This window comes from Esox lucius, chromosome 11 (assembly GCF_011004845.1).
Source record: "Esox lucius isolate fEsoLuc1 chromosome 11, fEsoLuc1.pri, whole genome shotgun sequence".
NCBI classification, from domain to species: Eukaryota; Metazoa; Chordata; class Actinopteri; order Esociformes; family Esocidae; genus Esox; species Esox lucius.
In genome coordinates this window covers 8,103,277-8,124,266 of record NC_047579.1, presented here as the reverse complement: position 1 = coordinate 8,124,266, position 20,990 = coordinate 8,103,277, and the positions used below count along the sequence as shown (strand labels likewise).

At 39.2% G+C, this 20,990-nt stretch overlaps 2 protein-coding genes across 4 annotated transcripts in view; both read right to left on the bottom strand.

The window, feature by feature from the left end:
• Positions 1 to 20,990, bottom strand: part of LOC109615482 (zinc finger protein 501-like) — a 1,152,720-nt gene that overhangs the window by 32,117 nt on the left and 1,099,613 nt on the right. The window lies entirely within an intron of this gene.
• Positions 827 to 19,416, bottom strand: LOC117592769 (zinc finger protein 260-like). Of its 2 annotated transcripts, XM_034295503.1 has the most exons (4): positions 19,321 to 19,416; positions 9,890 to 10,124; positions 4,525 to 4,734; positions 827 to 2,336 (listed from the first exon to the last, which is right to left on the bottom strand). In XM_034295503.1, the coding sequence occupies exons 1-4, from the start codon at positions 19,321 to 19,323 to the stop codon at positions 2,287 to 2,289; spliced, it is 498 nt and encodes a 165-aa protein (XP_034151394.1). In that variant the 5' UTR covers positions 19,324 to 19,416; the 3' UTR covers positions 827 to 2,286. The 2 variants fall into 2 exon arrangements, with proteins under 2 accessions (XP_034151394.1, XP_034151393.1); XM_034295502.1 differs by having other exon boundaries at positions 827 to 4,734.

Here is a 20,990-nt window from a genome sequence, read left to right as displayed (position 1 = left end):
ATGGTGTGGGGGATGTTTTCTTGGCACACTTTAGGCCCCTTAGTGCCAATTGGGCATCGTTTAAATGCCACAGCCTACCTGAGCATTGTTTCTGACCATGTCCATCCCTTTATGACCACCATGTACCCATCCTCTGATGGCTACGTCCAGCAGGATAATGCACCATGTCACAAAGCTCGAATCATTTCAAATTGGCTTCTTGAACATGACAATGTGTTCACTGTACTGAAATGGCCCCCACAGTCACCAGATCTCAACCCAATGGAGCATCTTTGGGATGTGGTGGAATGGGAGCTTCGTGCCCTGGATGTGCATCCCACAAATCTCTATCAACTGCAAGATGCTATCCTATCAATATGGGCCAACATTTCTAAAGAATGCTTTCAGCACCTTGTTGAATCAATGCCACATAGAATTAAGGCAGTTCTGAAGGTGAAAGGGGGTCAAACACAGTATTAGTATGGTGTTCCTAATAATCCTTTAGGTGAGTGTAAATGTTTAATGAGTGGAACACTCAGGATGTGACTTCTTTCTTTCAATTAATACTCACGCATTGTCTCGGTCAGCAATTTTCTGCCACGCTCGCTCACATTCTTTTGCTGCTGCTGCTGCATTTCTTTTTCCTTGAATATATACTAACATTCTAACAACTTCATATTTTGAACTCCACTTTGAGACCTTTTTCTCCTTCTGCCATGATGAATCACGTTATCTGCGTTCCATTGATGAGGGCTTTTTATCTCCTCGTGCACATGTTTACCTAGGGTTAACTTAACTCAGAGTTGACTGAACTAATTGATATCTGATAAATTAATGAAAACAACAATTCATTGTAAGGAGTTTAATCAGTCTCCATTTCCAAACCATTCAGATTGATGACACAAAGCTAGGATGAACAGAATGTATATACCTCTGCTGATTTAACAAGATCATTTACACAAGGTCAAATAGCTACCAAGGTTATAAAGATGAAGTCAATGAAATTCAAACACTGAAGATTTGAAATGTTTTAAAATCACTACTGTAAGAACATATGATTATTTATTTAACCTGGTAAAAGGCCCCTGGAAGATCTGCTGCTTTGGCAGGAATTAATGAGGATCCAAATAAACAATGAACAGAAAGTAATAATCTTCTACATACAACACAAGACAAATAAAATACATAGAAAAGAACTACAGAAATTAAAATATCTAATAATGAAATTCTAGTTTGACAACTACTGGTTGTCAAACATTTTCCAACCCTACTATATCTTTGAGAATTGTTTGTGTATACAGGTGTGACTTAAAATCATATTTTTTGCAGTCTGTACATTAAATTAATTTCTAAGTGATTCAACTGTAAAACATCATGATATAAACTAAAAGTATGTAAAGAAAAAAGAAAGAAAAAAACATGTGACAGACTTGGCACGCAGAGAAACGATCTCACATTTGCTATGTTTCTTAAATGATGAAAGGCACAGTTACAATTTGGGTCAGTCTGACATCAGACCTTGATACAAATATTTTGGGTGAAACTACTGAAAATGTGTTGTAATGTAATGTATGCTATGGCACCATATCCTTGTTTAGTTAAAATACATTTTCTACCATGTAAGCATTCATGTTTTATTATGCATTTAATTAAGGTTTTAATAGAGATAAAATGATCAGGGGATAAAGAGCTAAACAGTGCTGCTTTGACAGTACATGAACCTCTTGTACAATTCCACATGTTGGATTAGAAGAAATAATGTTGAGTAAAAAAAACGAGGAAAGTCTTTGAGAGGGACTGATAAATGGATGAAAAAGCTGCTCAATTTGTTGTTACCCATAGAGGTGGGTGTAAAACCCACCATGTCGAAATAGAAGGAGATCTTAAAAGGCATCAGGAGGGTAGCAAGAGCACATCAGTCAGGGGAAGGCGATACAACCATCTCAAAAAGATTGGAGCTCCATCAGTCCACCTTGATGCCAATAATTGAAATATATAGTGAGCACCTGGACAGATGAGTCCAAAATGAACCAGTTTATTCACAATCAAAACCATTGTTTGGCAGAAACCCAACACATTCTACCACCAAAATAATCCAATTCCAACTCTCAAGCATGGTGGTGGGAATGCCAAGACCTGTGGCTGCTTTTATAATCCCAAACCTTTTTCTGACAACGAGACAACAACTCAAAACATGTCTCAAGAGAATGATGATGTGTTTTGGAAGGGCCAAGTCAAAGATCTGACCTTAATCCAATCAAGATGCTGTGGCAGGCGCTGAAGACGGTAGTACTTGACAGACACCCCTCAAAACTCACGTAAAGGCTGAGTTCTATAAGCAGAAGTGGGGGGTGGACCTAAAAAGAGACCAATAAGATGTGATTGGAGTTGATTGGAGTTAGTTTTCACTGGTAATGGAGGTGCCATAAGCAATGGAATGAAGGGTTTCACATTTTTCCACACATGAAATCTGAGTTTTTGTTAAATAAACCAATTGTGTTAAATAATGAAAATGTATAACATGTTATTGTTGGTATCCTTTATTTTGAATGTCTTTTGTTTATGGGTCACATATGTGAAAGGGATCTTGAAGCGACTTGGGCAAATGAGCATGTAATTAACAGATCATAAAGCTGGCTCACAATCTTTTGAAGAGCTCTTGGTTGGACCTGAGTATAGCCTTGTATTTAGCTTGACAAAATCATTTACAATGGACATTTAGTGACCTGGTAAGTGTGTGGCCACTGGGATGGCATTTCCACAACAGACAGTTAAACTACTTGATGTTGTAAAACACTAGCTTATCCACTGTCCAGTCTGTCAAATGTTCAAAATGAATCTCCAGTGTCTGTTTGTAATGTTTGAGATTAGTGTTCATGTATGTGCTGGTGAGCATAAAGGCTACCTGACTGAGAGAGACACTTCCACAGTCAGAATAGGAGTAAGGCTTCATAACTATGTGCAGTCTCTGATGTTTAGTAAGATTAGATGATCCAGTAAAACATTTCCCACAGTCAGAACAGGAGTATGACTTCTCACCAGTCTGCATTCGCCAATGCTTAATAAGTTCATAGTATCTAATGAAACACCAGTCAGAACAGGAGTAAGGGATCTGTCAAGTATGTATGCGCTGGTGAGTTTTAAGACTACCTAATCGAGAGAAAGTCTTCCCACAGTCAGAACAGGAGTAAGGCTTCTCTCCAGTATGTATGGGCTGGTGAGATTTAAGACTACCTAATCGAGAGAAAGTCTTCCCACAGTCAGAACAGGAGTAAGGTTTCTCACCTGTGTGGAGTCTCTGATGCCTAATAAGTTCAGATGATGAAATAAAACACTTGCCACAGTCAAAACTGGAGTAAGGCTTCTCACCAGTATGTATGCCCTCATGAGCTTTAAGGTGACCTAATCGAGAGAAACTCTTCCCACAGTCAGAACAAGAGTAAGGTTTCTCACCTGTGTGCACTCTCTGATGATTAATAAGTTCAGATGATCTAATGAAACACTTCCCACAGTCAAAACAGGAGTAAGGCTTCTCCCCTCTGTGCACTCTCTGATGCCTAATAAGTTCAGATGATGTAATGAAACACTTTCCACAGTCAGAACAGGAGAAAGGCTTCTCTCCAGTATGTATGCGCTGGTGAGCTTTAAAGATACCTAACTGAGAGAAACTCTTTCCACAGTCAGAGCAGGAGTAAGGCTTCTCACCTGTGTGCACTCTCTGATGATTAATAAGTTCAGATGATCTAATGAAACACTTCCCACAGTCAAAACAGGAGTAAGGCTTCTCACCTGTGTGCACTTTCTGATGCCTAATAAGATAAGATGATGCAATGAAACACTTTCCACAGTCAGAACAGGAGAAAGGCTTCTCTCCAGTATGTATGCGCTGGTGAGCTTTAAAGATATCTAATCGAGAGAAACTCTTCCCACAGTCAGAACAGGAATGAGGTTTTTCACCTGTATGCATTCTCCGATGTTTAGTAAGATCAGATGATGTAATGAAACACTTCCCACAGTCAGAACAGGAGAAAGGCTTCTCTCCAGTATGTATTAGCTGGTGAGCTTTAAAGAGATCTAATCGCGAAAAAGTCTTCCCACAGTCAGAACAGGAGTGAGGTTTCTCACCTGTGTGCACTCTCCGATGTTTATTAAGTTCAGTTGATCTAATGAAACACTTCCCACAGTCAAAACAGGAGTAAGGCTTTGTACCTGTGTGCAATCTCTGATGTCTAGTAAGATAAGATGATGCAATGAAACACTTTCCACAGTCAGAACAGGAGAAAGGCTTCTCTCCAGTATGTATTAGCTGGTGAGCTTTAAAGAGATCTAATCGAGAGAAACTCTTCCCACAGACAGAACAGGAGTGAGGTTTCTCACCGGTGTGCACTCTCAGATGTTTAGTAAGATCAGATGATGTAATGAAACACTTCCCACAGTCAAAACAGGAGTAAGGTTTCTCACCAGTATGTATGCCCTGGTGAGCTTTAAGGTGGCCTAATCGAAAGAAGCTCTTCCCACAGACAGAACAGGAGTGATATTTCTCACCTGTGTGCACTCTTTGATGTTTAGTAAGATCAGATGATGTATTGAAACACTTCCCACAGTCAAAGCAGGAGTAAGGTTTATCTCCAGGATGTATGTTAACGTGTCTTTTTAACAGTGATAGAGATAAGAAATGTTCTTCACAATGGTAGGATTTATCATTGTAGACTTGCTGTTGTTTCTTTCCAAGCGTCTCCACTTCAGGAATCCCATCTGTGTGACAGATATCAGAAGGGATTAATGGACACATTTTGGGACATAATATTATCATCAAGGATTCAAGCAACTAGCAATATTCCACAGCAAAGTGATATTGACCTTAATACTGCAGTTAGGGCAATTTCTTATGTGATTCTGTGCCAAGGGACACTTAAAAGCTTTGAGACAAAGCCTTTAAGTGTACCTGGAATTAGCCATGCGTGCAGACATGACAACCATTGGAGAAAGAAATGCAAAACATTTGCTGATGAGAGTAGAGAGCAGAATGTTATGTTTTGATGGAAGAAAACATTTTAAAGGAGATAAGTTTAATGTTGCCATTGACATGCTTTCGCTGAGTCCCAGACACAGTCAACGCCAAGAGAAACCTGGACCATTTGTTTAACGCACTACTCAGTGATTGAGGCCAACATTTGGATATTTGCAATTCCGTCCAGTAGTAAAATAGTTTTGAAGTCAAACATTCAGCTCATTCTTACACATCTGAATCAGATTTTAAATTATTTAGACCTAAGGGACCTCCTACGTAATGTTTAATTATTGCCTTTATGGCCGGCAAATCATTTATGATTAACAAATTACAAAACAAATGTGGCCCTTAATTTAATTTCAACATCCTAATGTGGCCCCTGAGCTGATCAACTTAGGCAATCAACTAATTCAGTTCAGGTTATTTATTAAGCATAAAGATGAAAAAAGCCCAGCAGGCATGCTGAAAATAATATAGATCATAGCCTGCAATCTTTTTTTGGAAATGTTGTTGCTGTGCATATATTCCTGATTCTGCCAGGGGGTAACTGTGAGGAAGAACTGTAATTTTCACCTCGGTCCAGGATAAAAAGGAACAGAAAACATAGATGACTCAAAAACGGGTCTGAAAGCCCCTTCTATTATGGCTCTTGAAAGTGACCTTACAAAAACATTGGACTTGATGACATCAGAGGACTTTGCAAGTAGTGAAGCCAGCAGAAAATGCTTCATAAGTTAAGACAATTTAAATATTACTTTAGGCTGTAAAAAATGGTTTAGAGAGCGATTTCGTAAATGAGCTGTTTGCCTTGAGTGTTTAAGTTCTACATTGATCGTGTTGTCTACAATAGAGTGAATGAATGTAAAACCTGCTGAGATGCAGGTAAAGACGATAATGAAGCTATTGGCTTCATTTGCAATTGGGAGGGTTCAGGCATTGAAGGCATTGTGCCCAGGGGCCCATTGTTTTATAATCTGTCTATGACTGTATGAGATGTTGAACCTTGTGTTTCATCATACACCAATCAAACATACCCTTTACTTTCTTATCTGTTCCAGGCTATAATCTAACCCTAATAAACTTCAACTCCTCTTCTGTTCCAATTATAAGGTACTATTTCTAGTATTTCTAATTGTCTCCCCTTACTACTTCAATACCATTGCTTAAATCAGAAACACTTATGTTTTTCTAGATTAATGATAATTGTTCAGTGATCTTTCCATAATTGCCCAGAAGTTGTTTAAGGAAATGCACCTCAAACTTTAATTTTGTGGGTCACTGTATTTGTGGTAACTGAATTTGTGGGTCAAAGTGTGTTTGATGCTCTTCCGCCAACACATTCTCATATTCTTCCAAGGTAGATCCACTTCATTTCTGGATCCAGTTTATGATACCGAACAATTCCTGACAAAGAGGCCCAAGATCTAAACTTTTCATATCCACTGCTTGGGTTTTTATACTTTTAACGTATGTAGCCAAGAGTGAAAAACAAAAGTCATATTTGTTTAGTTCCACTAGAGAGTACCGTCCTTGGTAGGAATTGTAAGCAAGGGCTGATGGGATTGCCCCTGCACAATGAGTTGGGAAACCTGTGCTAACTCCTGTCATTGTCCATTGGCAATTTTTCTTGGTAAATTGTCAATCCATCCATCCATCATCTTCCGCTTATCCGGGGCCGGGTCGCGGGGGCAGCAGTCTAAGCAGGGATGCCCAGACTTCCCTCTCCCCAGACACTTCCTCTAGCTCTTCCGGGGGGACACCGAGGCGTTCCCAGGCCAGCCGGGAGACATAGTCCCTCCAGCGTGTCCTAGGTCTTCCCCGGGTCTCCTCCCGGTGGGACGGGACCGAAACACCTTCCCAGGAAGGCATTCCGGACGCATCCGAAACAGATGCCCAAGCCACCTCAGCTGACCCCTCTCGATGTGGAGGAGCAGCGGCTCCACTCTGAGCTCCTCCCGGGTGACCGAACTTCTCACCCTATCTCTAAGGGATCGCCCAGCCACCCTGCGGAGAAAGGCCGCCTGTATCCGGGGAGCCTGGTGACTCATTTCAGCCGCCTGTATCCGGGATCTTGTCCTTTCGGCAATGACCCAAAGCTCATGACCATAGGTGAGAGTAGGAACGTAGATTGACCGGTAAATCGAGAGCTTCGCCTTGCGGCTCAGCTCTTTCTTCACCACGACAGACCGATACATCGACCGCATTACTGCAGAAGCTGCACCGATCCGTCTGTCAATTTCCCGTTCCATCCTTCCCTCACTCGTGAACAAGACCCCTAGATACTTAAACTCCTCCACTTGAGGCAGGCACTCTCCACCAACCTGAAGTGGGCAATCCACCCTTTTCCCACTGAGGACCATGGCCCTACCGCTTCACACTTGGCTGCAAACCGTCCCAGTGAATGCTGAAGTTCCTGGTTTGAAGGGGCCAACAAGACAACATCATCCACAAAGAGCAGAGACGAAATTGTGTGGTCACCAAACCTGACACCCTCCGGCCCCTGGCTGCGCCTAGAAATTCTGTCCATAAAAATTACGAACAGAACCGGCGACAAAGGGCAGCCCTGCAGGAGTCCAACATGCACTGGGAACAAGTCTGACTTACTGTCGGCAATGCGGATCAAGCTCCTGCTTCGGTTGTACAGGGACCTGACAGCCCTTAGCAAAGGGCCCAGGACCCCATATTCCCGAAACACTCTCCACAAGATGCCGCGAGGGACACAGTCGAATGCCTTCTCCAAATCCACAAAACACATGTGGATTGGTTGGGCAAACTCCCATGAGCCCTCCAACACCCCGTAGAGGGTATAGAGCTAGTCCAGTGTTCCACGGCCCGGACGAAAACCACACTGTTCCTCCTGAATCCGAGGTTCTACTATCGGCCGTATTCTCCTCTCCAGAACCCTGGCATAGACTTTCCCGGGGAGGCTGAGAAGTGTGATCCCCCTATAGTTGGAACACACCCTCCGGTCCCCATTCTTAAAAAGAGGGACCACCACCCCGGTCTGCCATCCCAGAGGCACTGTCCCCGACCGCCACGCGATGTTGCACAGGCGTGTCAACCAACAGCCCCACAACCTCCAGAGACTTGAGGTACTCAGGGCGGATCTCATCCGCGTTTCTTGACCACCTCTGTGACTTCAGCCCGGGTGATGGACGAGTCCACCTCTGAGCCCTCATCCTCTGCTTCCTCAATGGAAGACGTGACAGCGGGATTGAGGAGATCCTCGAAGTACTCCTACTACCGCCCGACGACATCCTCAGTTGAGGTCAACAGCTGCCCACCTCTACTGTAAACAGCATTGGTAGGGCACTGTTTCCCTCTCCTGAGGCGCCGGATGGTTTGCCAGAATCTCTTCGAGGCCAGCCGATAGTCCTTCTCCATGGCCTCACCGAACTCCTCCCAGGCCCGAGTTTTTGCCTCCACAACCACTCAGGAGTCCCACAAGCCAACCAGGCCTGATAGGACTCCTTCTTCAGCTTGACGGCATCCCTTACTTCCGGTGTCCACCACCGGGTTCGGGGATTGCCGCCTCGACAGGCACCGGAGACCTTACGGCCACAGCTCCGAGCGGCCGCTTCGACAATGGCAGTGGAGAACATGGTCCACTCGGACTCAATATCTCCAGCCTCCCTCGGGATCCAGTCGAAGCTCTGCCGGAGGTGGGAGTTAAAGATCTCTCTGACAGGAGACTCGGCCAGACGTTCCCAGCAGACCCTTACAGTACGCTTGGGCCTGCCGAGTCTGTCCAGCTTCCTCCCCCGCCATCGGATCCAACTCACCACCAGGTGGTGATCAGTTGACAGCTCCGCCCCTCTCTTCACCCGAGTGTCCAAGACATACGGCCATAGGTCAGAGATGAGACGACAACAAAGTCGATCATCGACCTGCGGCCTAGGGTGTCCTGGTGCCACGTGCACTGATGGACACCCTTATGCATGAACATGATGTTCGTTATGGACAAACTGTGACTAGCACAGAAGTCCAATAACTGAACACCACTCGGGTTCAGATCGGGGGGCCGTTCCTGGTAAATTGTACTATTTATTATTGTTCCCAGGTTAGTGGTCAAGATAGTTGCAGATTAATAATTAAGTTAACTTTTTTCCCTAATTCAAATCAAAGTGACACCTACATATATTCTAGATTCATTGCACAGTGAAGAATTTCACGCTTTTTTGTTTCCATGCCACGCCGCATTCATGCAGTAATTTGTGCAAAAGGAGCCCTGATCACATATTGAGTGCATAAATTAACATACTTAAGAAACCCTTGCAGGCGTTTTGAGTTAATTGGCTGAATAAAGCATTTTATTTTTATATTTTAAAATACTGGATTTTTTATTTCCATGAGCTGTAAGCCGTAATTATCCAGATTGAAACAAAAAAGGCATGAAATGTTTCACTTTACGTGTAACTTTATTCAAATTTTTTGATATGTGCTTGTAAAGTTTCAGTCCGTTGTGTTTAGTTTTGTGTTGAACTATACCTTACAACATGTTATTGACATTTATTTTAGTGCTTTCAGTGCTGAAATGTGTGTGAGGGCACATTCACAAATCTGACTACCCTGTCATGTTTTCAGAGTCGCTAGAGCGCAATGAGACCTGGGAATCCCTGCTGACCAGTTCTCTCTCTCTGTAATTTGCTGGACAATTTAAATTGTCCCATGGGTCTTCCCAGCCAATTATCATATAGGCGCAGAGACAAGGCTCAAACATACACATTGGACTGGAAAACATCTTAAAAATATTCTCTATTTTTTTATTTCTGAGATGACAAAAAATAAGTATAACAATATGGAAAACACTGACAGATAACATGAACAATCATCTACCCTTTCATTGGTAAGAACAACAAATCACTACATTGACAATGACAACATTAAACCAGTTCTTACCTTGAGCGAGTAAATCTCCCTCTCCGTTATTAATGATAACCACATTTTTCTCCTCCTCTTCATCTTTAATGGAAACATTCAGTCGCAGCGTTTGACTTTTGTCTTCCAGCTTACCTGATGTCATCTCTGAATCCCTCAATGCCCACTGAGCTTTACGTTCATAATCAGAATCCAGTGACTCTTGTTTGGGCTCAGTGTGCAAGGAGAGCAGCAGGCTGGGTTTGTCCTCCCTCTGCTAAAATAAAGACCAAATCAGAGCCATACATGTTTGTTGGAATAAAATATAGTCACAATGGAAAAGAATGACAAAAACATTTATGGTCATAACAGACCTGACAACAAAAATATATTACTGAATAGCACAGTTGTGAGAAATTGACAGTTTTACTAGCCTTTTTTGATTATATATTAGAAAATGTATTATAAGGTAATGCTTGCATCCCCGTTGCAAGGTATTAGGAGAAATAGTTAAAGCCTTGTATTCAAAAACGGTCATTTAAATAACTCTTAATGCAGTTTAATGCAGTGAATAAAGTTACTATACAGTTAAAAAAAACTAAAAGTATAAATAACAAGCAATATGTTTGGTCAGACTTGAGTCAACTACATTGCAATGCGTCTCCCATTCCTTGCCAGGCTCAACACGAACAAGCATCCGAAGGTTGGACAGATGAAAATGTTACAACACTTTATCCGGAACTTATATTGTTGTGTTCATCATGGAGGCCAGTTTCTTAATCTAACCCTGGATCTAAGCTGCTTGCTGTACTTTCAAAGAAATAGCGATAAAATGGACCTAATTTGGGGGCTTTATTCACCTTGGCTCTTCCTATCAATTCTACAGACCCATTTGGAGTGGACGTCACGGTTACGTCACTGTAGTTTGGTGGTGTCGGAAAACTTAGGGTGACCATCAGGCCCGGCGCCAGAATGAAGTGACTGAGGGGGCAGAACATACTGGCAAGGGGGCTATTTTTCTTTAGATTATTTAAAACTTAAACTGGAGGGCAGAAAATTCTACTTGCCCGTGTGCGGCACAGAGCCTGGTGACCAGATGTCCCAGTTTTCCCGGGACTGTACTAGTTTCAAGCTTGGTGTATCCAGATCCTGATAAATATCTGTAAAACACTAATTTGTCACAGTTTCCGACACTCACTACAAAATTGACCCAGTTTTTACCACAAAAATAATACTGTAATGTTTCTACATACATGTCGGCGCAAAACAAACAACTACATAGAACTGCTTAGCAAAGCAACAATTCTCATTAAAGCTCACAATGGTAAACACCATGTACCAACGTTAGCAACATTAGCTAGCGTGTAAGCTGAATTTGCATGCAAACATCCATATTGCTTATACTTAGACAGTTTAGCTTACCTCACTCAGTATTTATGGAAGCATTGATTAAATGGGATATAGGGTAAGGATAAAGGGTAATACTGTGTGTGTGATATTACATATTCTTTACAAAATAATTAGAGAAAGCGTACGGATTACCAATATCCCTGTATGTTGAAAAGACGTTCCAATCACTTTCTGCCACCAGGAATAGTTTTATCTAAAATTACTGTCAGAAGGGAAGGTGTTAATTTTTCTAACCATGTAATAGATATGAAGAAATCTTTTAGTCGCTGGCTTACTAAAGACCTCACTATTTTTGGTAGGGTTACTTTATCTAAAACAGAAGGTATTTCCAAAATAATTTATCCATGTCATTCCCTGTATGTTTCTTCCGGGAATATCAAGAAAGCCAACTCAATTATTTTCCAATTCTTGTGGAAAAATAAAACCCATTATATAAATAAATCGCAGCTTGTTAAAGAGTATGATATGGGTGGTATCAGAGCTTTGGACTTTGAATCAATGTTTGGGACAGATTAACTGGTTGAAAACATAACTATCTCAACCAGATTCTATGTGGTTTCACATACCTAGACATTTATTTTAAAAAGTAGGAGGGCTTGATTTTCTTTTGCAATGTGATTTTGAGGTGACCAGAATTCTTATTAAGTTATCAAATTTCCACAAATAAATTCTCCAATATTGGAAAATGATATTCACCCATAATTTTTCTCCACATGGATCCACCTTATGGAATTATAGGGTCATTGTAATCAATAAGAAATCATTGTTCAGGTATGATTGGTATGAAAAGGGCATTGTGTTTGTGAATGATGTTATAGATGATAATGGTAACTTTTGGGAATATGAAGCTTTCTTAGACAAATATAATTTAAACTGTACTTATAGAGAATACACTAAGATCTGTAAAGCAATACCTGTACCCTTATTACAGTAAATTCAAAGCACATTGATATATGCTAGAATGAGACCCTCACCATATTTACCAAATGCAGTTATTAATGATTGTACTTAAATTTACAATAAATGTAATAATAAATATATTAACGATGCTTTGAAATCTAAATTGTTTTCTGATTATAACAGAGGATTGTGTGTACAGGTTCCAAATATGGTTCCAGTGACCATAGGAAAAACACATTTTAAATTAATTAAATGGCCGATTTCCCCTAAAGTCAAAGAGACTCACTTTAAAATCCTTTATAAGATATACCCGGTCGCTGACTTTCTTAGAAAAATAAAAAAATTTGATGTAGCCCCTTGTGTATTTTGTGAGTTGGCTAATGAGACTCTGGAACACATGTTTTTTTGCCCCGTATCCAACAGCTTCTGGTCCGAATTACATGATTGGCTGTCACTTAAAATTGATAATATCCCTACTCTCGCATTGCCACACATCCTCTTTTATATGGATAATTTAGATTCATCAGTGTCAGATCTAGTCAATATGATTATTCTTATGGGTAAATGTCATATTCATTGCAGTAAGTGATGTTCTAAACCTTCTTTTGTTTGGTTCATAAATTATTTTAAATAGTTTTTTTCCTCATTTAAAATATCAAATCTTCTAAAATTGCAAGAACAATGTGTAGTGACATATCCAGGAAACTACTGTTTTGATAATCTCCCCTTGTGTGCTGCTCTAAATGTTTTTATTTTCTCTAGCCTTCTTGCCTTTGACCTGTGTATTTTTAAACAGCTCCCCCTTTTAAGTTTGCCTTATTTGTTTTTTCGTCTTAGTCAATACTTTTGTATATTGATAACATTTGTATACACCCATTTATATTCTCTTTCCCCTACAAGAGTTTTGTATGTTGCTGTTCTCTTTTTTTCAATAAAAACAATAATAATAATAAAAAAAGAATTCTGCCACCAGTTCCGCTTCGCCAACAAAATACGTCATCACTGTTTACTAACACAAAAAGGGTATTGAGCTCTGTGGCACAAACTCTACTTTAGGACACATTCCAAACATTCTAATTCCAGCCAATTGTTCTACGTCACAATACCATACAAGCCAGTAGTCACCGTAGGTTTACCTCATACATTTCCTTTAAATAAGATAAGATTGGGCAGCACCATTCACTGTCATCAAATGCAAATCCCCAAAACGTTTAAGCTCTGGAAATCAGAACTTGGCCCTTTGTTTTCCATGGTGCTGTACTGAAGGAGGCATCATTTTAATCAATAAAAGCCCTATTTTTAATAAAATGTGGTTTGGCAGGGCCAATCAAACGCTTGACTAGAAATAATCAGAAGTTGCCAGTTTTTTAATACTTACACGAAACGCAGGTTTAAGTGCAACTGATATGTAAAAGACCAGATGTTTACTTCCTATACCCAGTGGTTTATTTGAGCCAGATCCTGTCAGAACAAGATCCGGCACCTCTCAGATTTTCCTTAGTTTGTTCCCATAGACATCATATATAAAGGCTAGACGTCTCATGGCGCAGTCACTTCCGGCATCACCGGTGGCCATCTTGTCACAGGCAGGCTTCCTGGCGGGCTCTGTGGTACCTGATGTAAGGTGAGTGATCAGCACGAACACAAATACTGTTATCTCGCTGAAACCTTGACGGATTTACAAAGTGTTTGGTTTCTTACAAACGTTATTAACGTGGCTATAATTCTGAATGCTTGAAAATGTTGAAATTGCAGCTTTTCTTTTCTAAAAACGTCTAAATCGTGCAGCATAGTTGGATCACGGCTACTTGCGCAAGTTATCAAGGCAGATATCACAAACAAGCTGTTCGATTATAAAGGTTTTACTGACACCAATAACGACTTTTGTCTAAATTACAATATTTGTGGATGTGGTTGTAGTTATTTGCTGGCTAATAACAATAAGCTTTGAGTGAGACCTATGGCAGCTAACGTTACAGTTTATCTGCTAACCAGCAAAGTTGCACATGATTTTCAATCCGGTTGGTTCCTGTGCTGCTTGAAGGACATCAATATGTCCTGACCTACAGGTTCAGCCAGGACCACTTGGAGCTTCTCTTAGACTCCATCAGAGCATCTGGTAGGGTTCATAATTTATATTTACCAGCCGCAACACTAAGTGACACAGTGTCAGCAAAGGCTTGTATTGTTTTCAGTTTGTTGGACCATATGTTTTTTTACTTTTGGTAACATGTTTTCTGAAGACATATTTACTTAGAAAAATGCCTGTGTTTGACTATTTGTTTGCTGATACAGTCTGAATTGTATGATAATGTCATTCAACCTATTTTATGTGGAAAGATCATTCAGGGGTGGCTAGTTCTAATTAGTCTTTTTTCGTAAAAACGTTTTAAGGATAAAACATTTTAAAGCATGTATTGAATATCTGTGTACTATACTTGTATCTTTTTTATTTATTTATTATTATTTATTTGTTTTAAATGATGGCTGGAATAACAACCCTAATGCCAGCCAGTTCAAGTACATCTTTAGGATGTAAAGCTGATGGCCCAGTGTGGGGTTGTTAAACCATGCAGAGGCAATGTGACGGCACAGGATGACACAGAGTCCCTACCAGCTGTCATCGACACCTCTACAAGCCTGTCAGCTGTAGATGTGTCCTCTGCAGCAGGAGCAGAAGATCTTCCATCTCCGTTTGCTGACATTCCTGCCCTAGTACATGATCACAGCTACCTTCCCGTCCACTTCGATGGTCTTGTGGACAACGCTGTCATGTACATTTCAGGTGAAGGCTAACTGAAAGTCGATTTTCCCTATAACCAAAAGCGCCAATAGTCACAATCTGGGGAAAAACAATCTCACGATTGTCCAAAAAGAGAAGTGTTCCCTTAATTTCCCCATGCTTATTAATGATTATTGTTATAAGTTATGATATTACTAACTCAAATTTCAGGATTTGTTGTGCGACAGGCTCTGAAGAAGCTGTCGTGTGATGTCTGCTGTGCCAGCCTGGTGACAGATGCTGCATCTGCCATCAAGGACCAGAGCTACCACTTGCTGACTTTAAAAACAATGGAGGTCTGGTGATTCCATCAGAGGGAACCGTGAGGGTCGTCAGGGCAGCACAGTGGGTCATTCGGCAGTCATCAGGCAGTACCAGACGATCACAGCCCATCAAACTGCTTGAGGTTGTTTACATTGTCTGAAAAAGGATCGGTTCAGAGGATGTTTGTGTTGGGATAGACAGCCACCACTATAGGCTGTTAAAAATAATTCTGTCCCTGTTTTTTAAGTTAAGGCTGCGCCACATCGCCAGAATTACAATCCTCAGCTTACAGAGCAACAACATGCAACAGAAACCTAATAAAACTGTCCTTTTCAAAGGGCATTAGATTACGAAGAACTCGCAGCTGTGCACTGAACGTGGAATCAGATTCGCGGAGGATCTGTCAGAAGAGGATTGGAGTGCTCGAGCAGCTCTTTGGCCGCTCATCCAGGAAGCCAGAAGCGCCGGAAAGAAGGCATACTATTGCGGTCCTTTTGGGTACATCGACGGCCGTTTAATCTCGACTACAAATCAAAGTGTGGGCCGATTAATGCCATGGAATAATAAAGAGGCTGTAAGTTGTAAGAACTGAATATGAAACTTACCTGCCAGAGCATCAGTTTATTTTGTGTTAAATTCTAAATTGCTAGAGATATTCAATCCCCAAAAGAGATTATCTATCTATAGCGTTTTGTTAATACTATTTTTCTTGTTCTATGTTTTTACATAATAGTTGCATTTCTTTTCTTTCATTAAATGTTAGGGGTCTGAGAGATGGTACAAAAAGAAAAGCTACATTTCTGTTTTGTAAAGAAAGAAAAGCTCTAAGTGTTCTCTTGTAGGAAACTCATTCAATTGGCAGTGATTGTACTTTTTGGTCTAATCAGTGGGGTGAACAAATTTTATTTGCTCATGGAACAACTCGCTCAGCAGGTGTTGCTTTTTTGTTTAACAGTTTCCCTGGGAAAATTGTTGAGTCAAGATCTAGTTTGGATGGACATTGGTTATTTTGCATTCAAAAAATTTAAGAGTGTTACATTGTGTTAGCAAATGTGTATGGTTATAACAATTTAGCCCAAAACAACTCTTTAATTTCAGAAATTTCAATAATATTAGAGGAAATGAAAACATGTTACAGATTTTATTATATTGGGTGGTGATTTTAATATGGTGTACGATGAGTGGTTAGACAGGTCACCAACTAGATATAATATAAATCATTACAATTCGTTATTATTAGACTTTTGTGATAATTACGGTTTAATAGATCCCTGGCGTGAGTCAAACCCCTATCTAAGACAATTTTCTTGGTTCAAACCTGATGCTTCTTCCAAGTCCCGAATTGATTTTTGGTTAATTTCTCATAGCTTTTTACCTTATCAAACTATATCTAGTATATCGGCAGATCACTGTTCCATTGAATTGATGATATATCATAAAAACAAATCTTTCAGTAACAAGGGTTATTGGAAGTTTAATTCTAACCTTCTCGGAAATGAAGATTATATGAAATTGGTTAAGGATACTGTTTTAAATATTGTAAATGATAATAGCCTGGTTTCATGGATCAGTAAATGGGAATTCTTTAAATACAAAATTCGGCAGTTGTCTATATCTTATAGTAAACAGCTAAACAAATCATATGCTTTAAAAGAGACCTCTATTATTAAGGAGATTAATGAATGTTCTAACAAATCAAGTTTAGCGGAGGATGATAAATCAAGGTTGTTATTTTTGCAATCACAATTGGATGAAATCTATATGAGAAAAGCTAAGGGAGCATTTATCAGATCGAGAGCTAAATGGATGTAAAAAGGGGGAAAAAACTTAGAAAAAAGGAGGCAAGACAGAAACTCTATTAAAACTCTAATTATTAATGGGGCAGAGTGTTCTAACTCACAAATAATAGCCAAAGAAGTTGCTAACTTCTATAAAGATTTATACTCTTCATCCTCTGCAGTATTAGACCCTAACTCCCTGTTTGAAATAATTGGCGAATTTGTCCCTCATATAGATGAACAATTAAAAATGACATGTGATGCAGATGTAACAATTGAAGAGCTTGATTCTGCCGTTATGTGTCTGGCTTTGGATAAATCACCAGGCCCAGACGGTATTACATCTAATTTTTATCGTCATTTTTGGGAGTTACTAAGGACATTTATTTTTGCAGCTTTTCAGGAAATTACAAAAACCTTAATTTTGCATAATTCAATGAAACAAGGCCTGATCACGCTCATTCCCAAACCAGGGAAAGACTCTCGATTGTTGGATAATTTGCGACCTATAACTTTACTAAACAATGACTACAAATTACTAACCCACATATATAATAATCGCTTAAAACTTGATTTACCCAAAATTATTGGGGAGACACAAACTGGATTTATTAGAGGCCGTTCAATACATAACAATATTCGACTGGTTTTGGACTTGCTGGAGTATAATCAAGAAATAGAGGATGATGGTGTTATTTTATTTTTAGATTTTTTTAAAGCTTTCGATATGTTGGAACATTCATTTATCTTTAAATCTTTGAAAATGTATGGGTTTGGTGATATTTTCTGTAATATTATTCAGTTATTCTACACAAATACCAATAGTTCAGTGGCCCTACCAATGGGTACTTCCCCTAGATTTGATATCAAGAGAGGAGTATAATAACTATGTTTTCCAAGCTTATGATAAACCCTCTGTTAAAAAATTACAAACACAGTATATTAGCTTTCCAGTGGCTCCTAAAGCTAAGGAAACTCATTTTAAAATCTTCAATGGGGTGTACCCGTCAAGTGAATTTTTAAGACAACGTTTTAATTTTGGAGACTATTGATCATCTTTTTTTTCCTTGTATTTTTTCAAATATTTTTTGGGAAAATATGTCTTATTAGTTGGAGTCAAGGATTCATTAATTGCCTACTTTTAATTGCAAACATTATGTTTGGAATATTATTATATGATAAAATAAATAATTTTGTAATTAATGTAATGTTGATTCTGGGTAAATTTTTTATCCATAAATGTAAATGTATTAAGACGAAACCTTGTTTTTCTGTTTTTAAAAGAGATTTTATTTGTAATTTCTTTCCATCGTTGGAATGTATGAAAAGTAAAAAGGCCCAAAAATGTGTTGGAATAGTAAGAGATCTTGATCTGTTAGAAGAGTAAATAACCCCTCTTATATTCTTATATTTATATTTATTCTTTCTATCTTTTTTTAAATTTTATTTTATAGTTTTTTATTTTTGCATGATTATTTATTTAATTGATATGTGCCTTGCTTACTACGCAGTTATTTGTATTTTCCAATGCCACTGTAGATGTATTTTCTGTTTGTTGCTCTGTTCTTGGTGTTCAATAAAAAAAAAAAATATATATATATATAATAATAATAATAAAATGTTTGTTCCTTCCTTTCACAGATCCGGTCTGCAGTCATGACATGTCTTTTTCCATCACCGTGTTTTGCTTTGCACTGTAAACATTCTACTAAACGCAATTAGAGTTCATAAAGTTAACTATTCATTAGCCTCAGCATTGCCTGACAAGAAAGTTTTAGCTTTTTCCGCTACCGATGTGCAGTACCGATTGCCAACCGGATCAATTTCTCTCGTGCGCCCCAACGTGTTCCGGGACCTCCCGATTTACAAATTAAGCATTGCCTATACCAGTCGTTATTTTCAGTTTCGTCATGAAATGAGGTTAAAGTATTAAAATTTACATTTTCTGGTGCCATTTTGAAGAAATTTTATTTCGAGCTACATCCGCGAAGGTTCGTTTCTATTCATTTGTTACGGCCTCGCGCAAGATCAGCCGGCGTTCTTTGGCAGTGGTTGGTGTTCCAGGCGCGTGTGAATTTGAACGTGCAACGGTAACAAACAATGTCCTGTTTCATTCCCTGCTTAACATAAAGAAAAACATGTTCTTCATAACATTTATTTTGTCACAACACCACCACGAACAGGGCCATATCATGAATCAAAGATGTATAGTTGGACTAAAAAACGATATTTTAGCAAGTGGGAGATGCACAACAGGGAACAAAAACAACGCATTGAGTATTTTTATCGAACTGAACAAAGACGCAAATAAAATAAAATACTATTCTATAACCACTTACCATTTTAGGGAAATTTATTTTTGTATTTCACAAAAACTTCCTGACGTCTTAAACTAATCCAACTGTTCCAAAATGTACAAGCAGATTATTTCTTCTTGTAATTTGTTAGCGGATAGCAATATACTGTGCATATACTGCCACCTACTGTACCGGAATGTGTGGCAGACCACTCCCCTTCCCACCCCCAGAAATCCCACTAAATCCCAACTCCCCTCTCATACAACCTTTCCTTCTCAACATCATACTGACAATACAACAACACATATTTAACTGTTTCTTCCACTAGACATACCCATCAGACACTTCGTTACCCTCCAAAATGAACCAGCACCAAGCAGAACCGAACCACCACACCCATCCTCTCCAACCCCAACAAGAACACTCATCTCCACCAACAACTCACCTCTATCTGACCTTCCAGACTGTAAGCTGCTTAACAATGCTGCTGAGTCAGAACACACCACTATTCTCAACCGTCTCACCTCCTCCACCCAAGAATCACATCTCAATTGAGTTTGGTTAAATAATATAGTTTATCTTATTTATAGTTACCAATGATAACTGGGATACTACTTAAAACAGATGCCTGATACTCGTTAATGGAGTTGAAATTCTAAAATGGTAAATTGACTAATGAACAAATAGGTTATTGATGTAACAGTGTTTAAGGCCTACATTGAGTTTCCTTTGGATTACTTATTGTTTCTTGATTTTAGGGATGTCATACATCTAATTTCTGTCTACATCGCCATTTTTAAGAGTTTTCTTAATTTTCACCTTAATGTTGAGTTGTTGTGTAGATCATGATAAGCACATTTACACATTTACATTACAAACAGCAAAAATATTACATGGTTTGGACACAAATCTAAATCTTCAGTTAATGAAAGATGTCGGCTAAATTGAAAGGATAGTCTGAGGACCATGTCAGATTTTTTATGAGTGGGAATTTAAATCTTATATACTTTAAACAAACTTTTGGCCTTTTTAATGGCTCACCATAAATGGGTGGAGCTCAGAGCTTCAGGAAGGGGGGCAGACCCACTGGGATGGCCCCTACCAACCTTTTCCATTACATCAGAGTAGCCTATTACTAAGGGTTAAATTCGAGTGTTCAGACTGGTGTCATCTATGGTAATTTCACCAACACAAGCATATTCAGTTTTGGGATAATCAAACATTAAGTGAAAGCTAAATGTATTTTCCTCTCATTAGCTTTAATGTTGATAATTATGAGTTTGAAACCAACTGAAGTGAGGGTAGAGACCTAAAGTCATCCCCCATTGTTGATGGTAGAACAATCAGAAAATGCATAAAAGTTGTAATTTAGGGTTTGGCTGACCACTATTTGGAATAAAAATGAATCTATGTTTGTGCAACAAGAGTTTTAAATTTTTCCATCTCAATGATTTCAGTTTGTTTTTCAATTGAATTGTTTCACGTTATAGGTCACATTAAAGGTGGAAAATGTTCTGACATGATTTATCTTTGTCTCATTCTTTTACATCACAAGAACCTGGCATTTTAACAGGGGTGTGTAGACTTTTTATAGTAACCCTGAATCAGGCTCCATTTCCAAATAAGGGATTCACATAATCCATATACGAGTTGATATGAGTTTATTTACACAAGGTTACAAAAATTTCAAGTCATAGAAATGTCAAAATCAC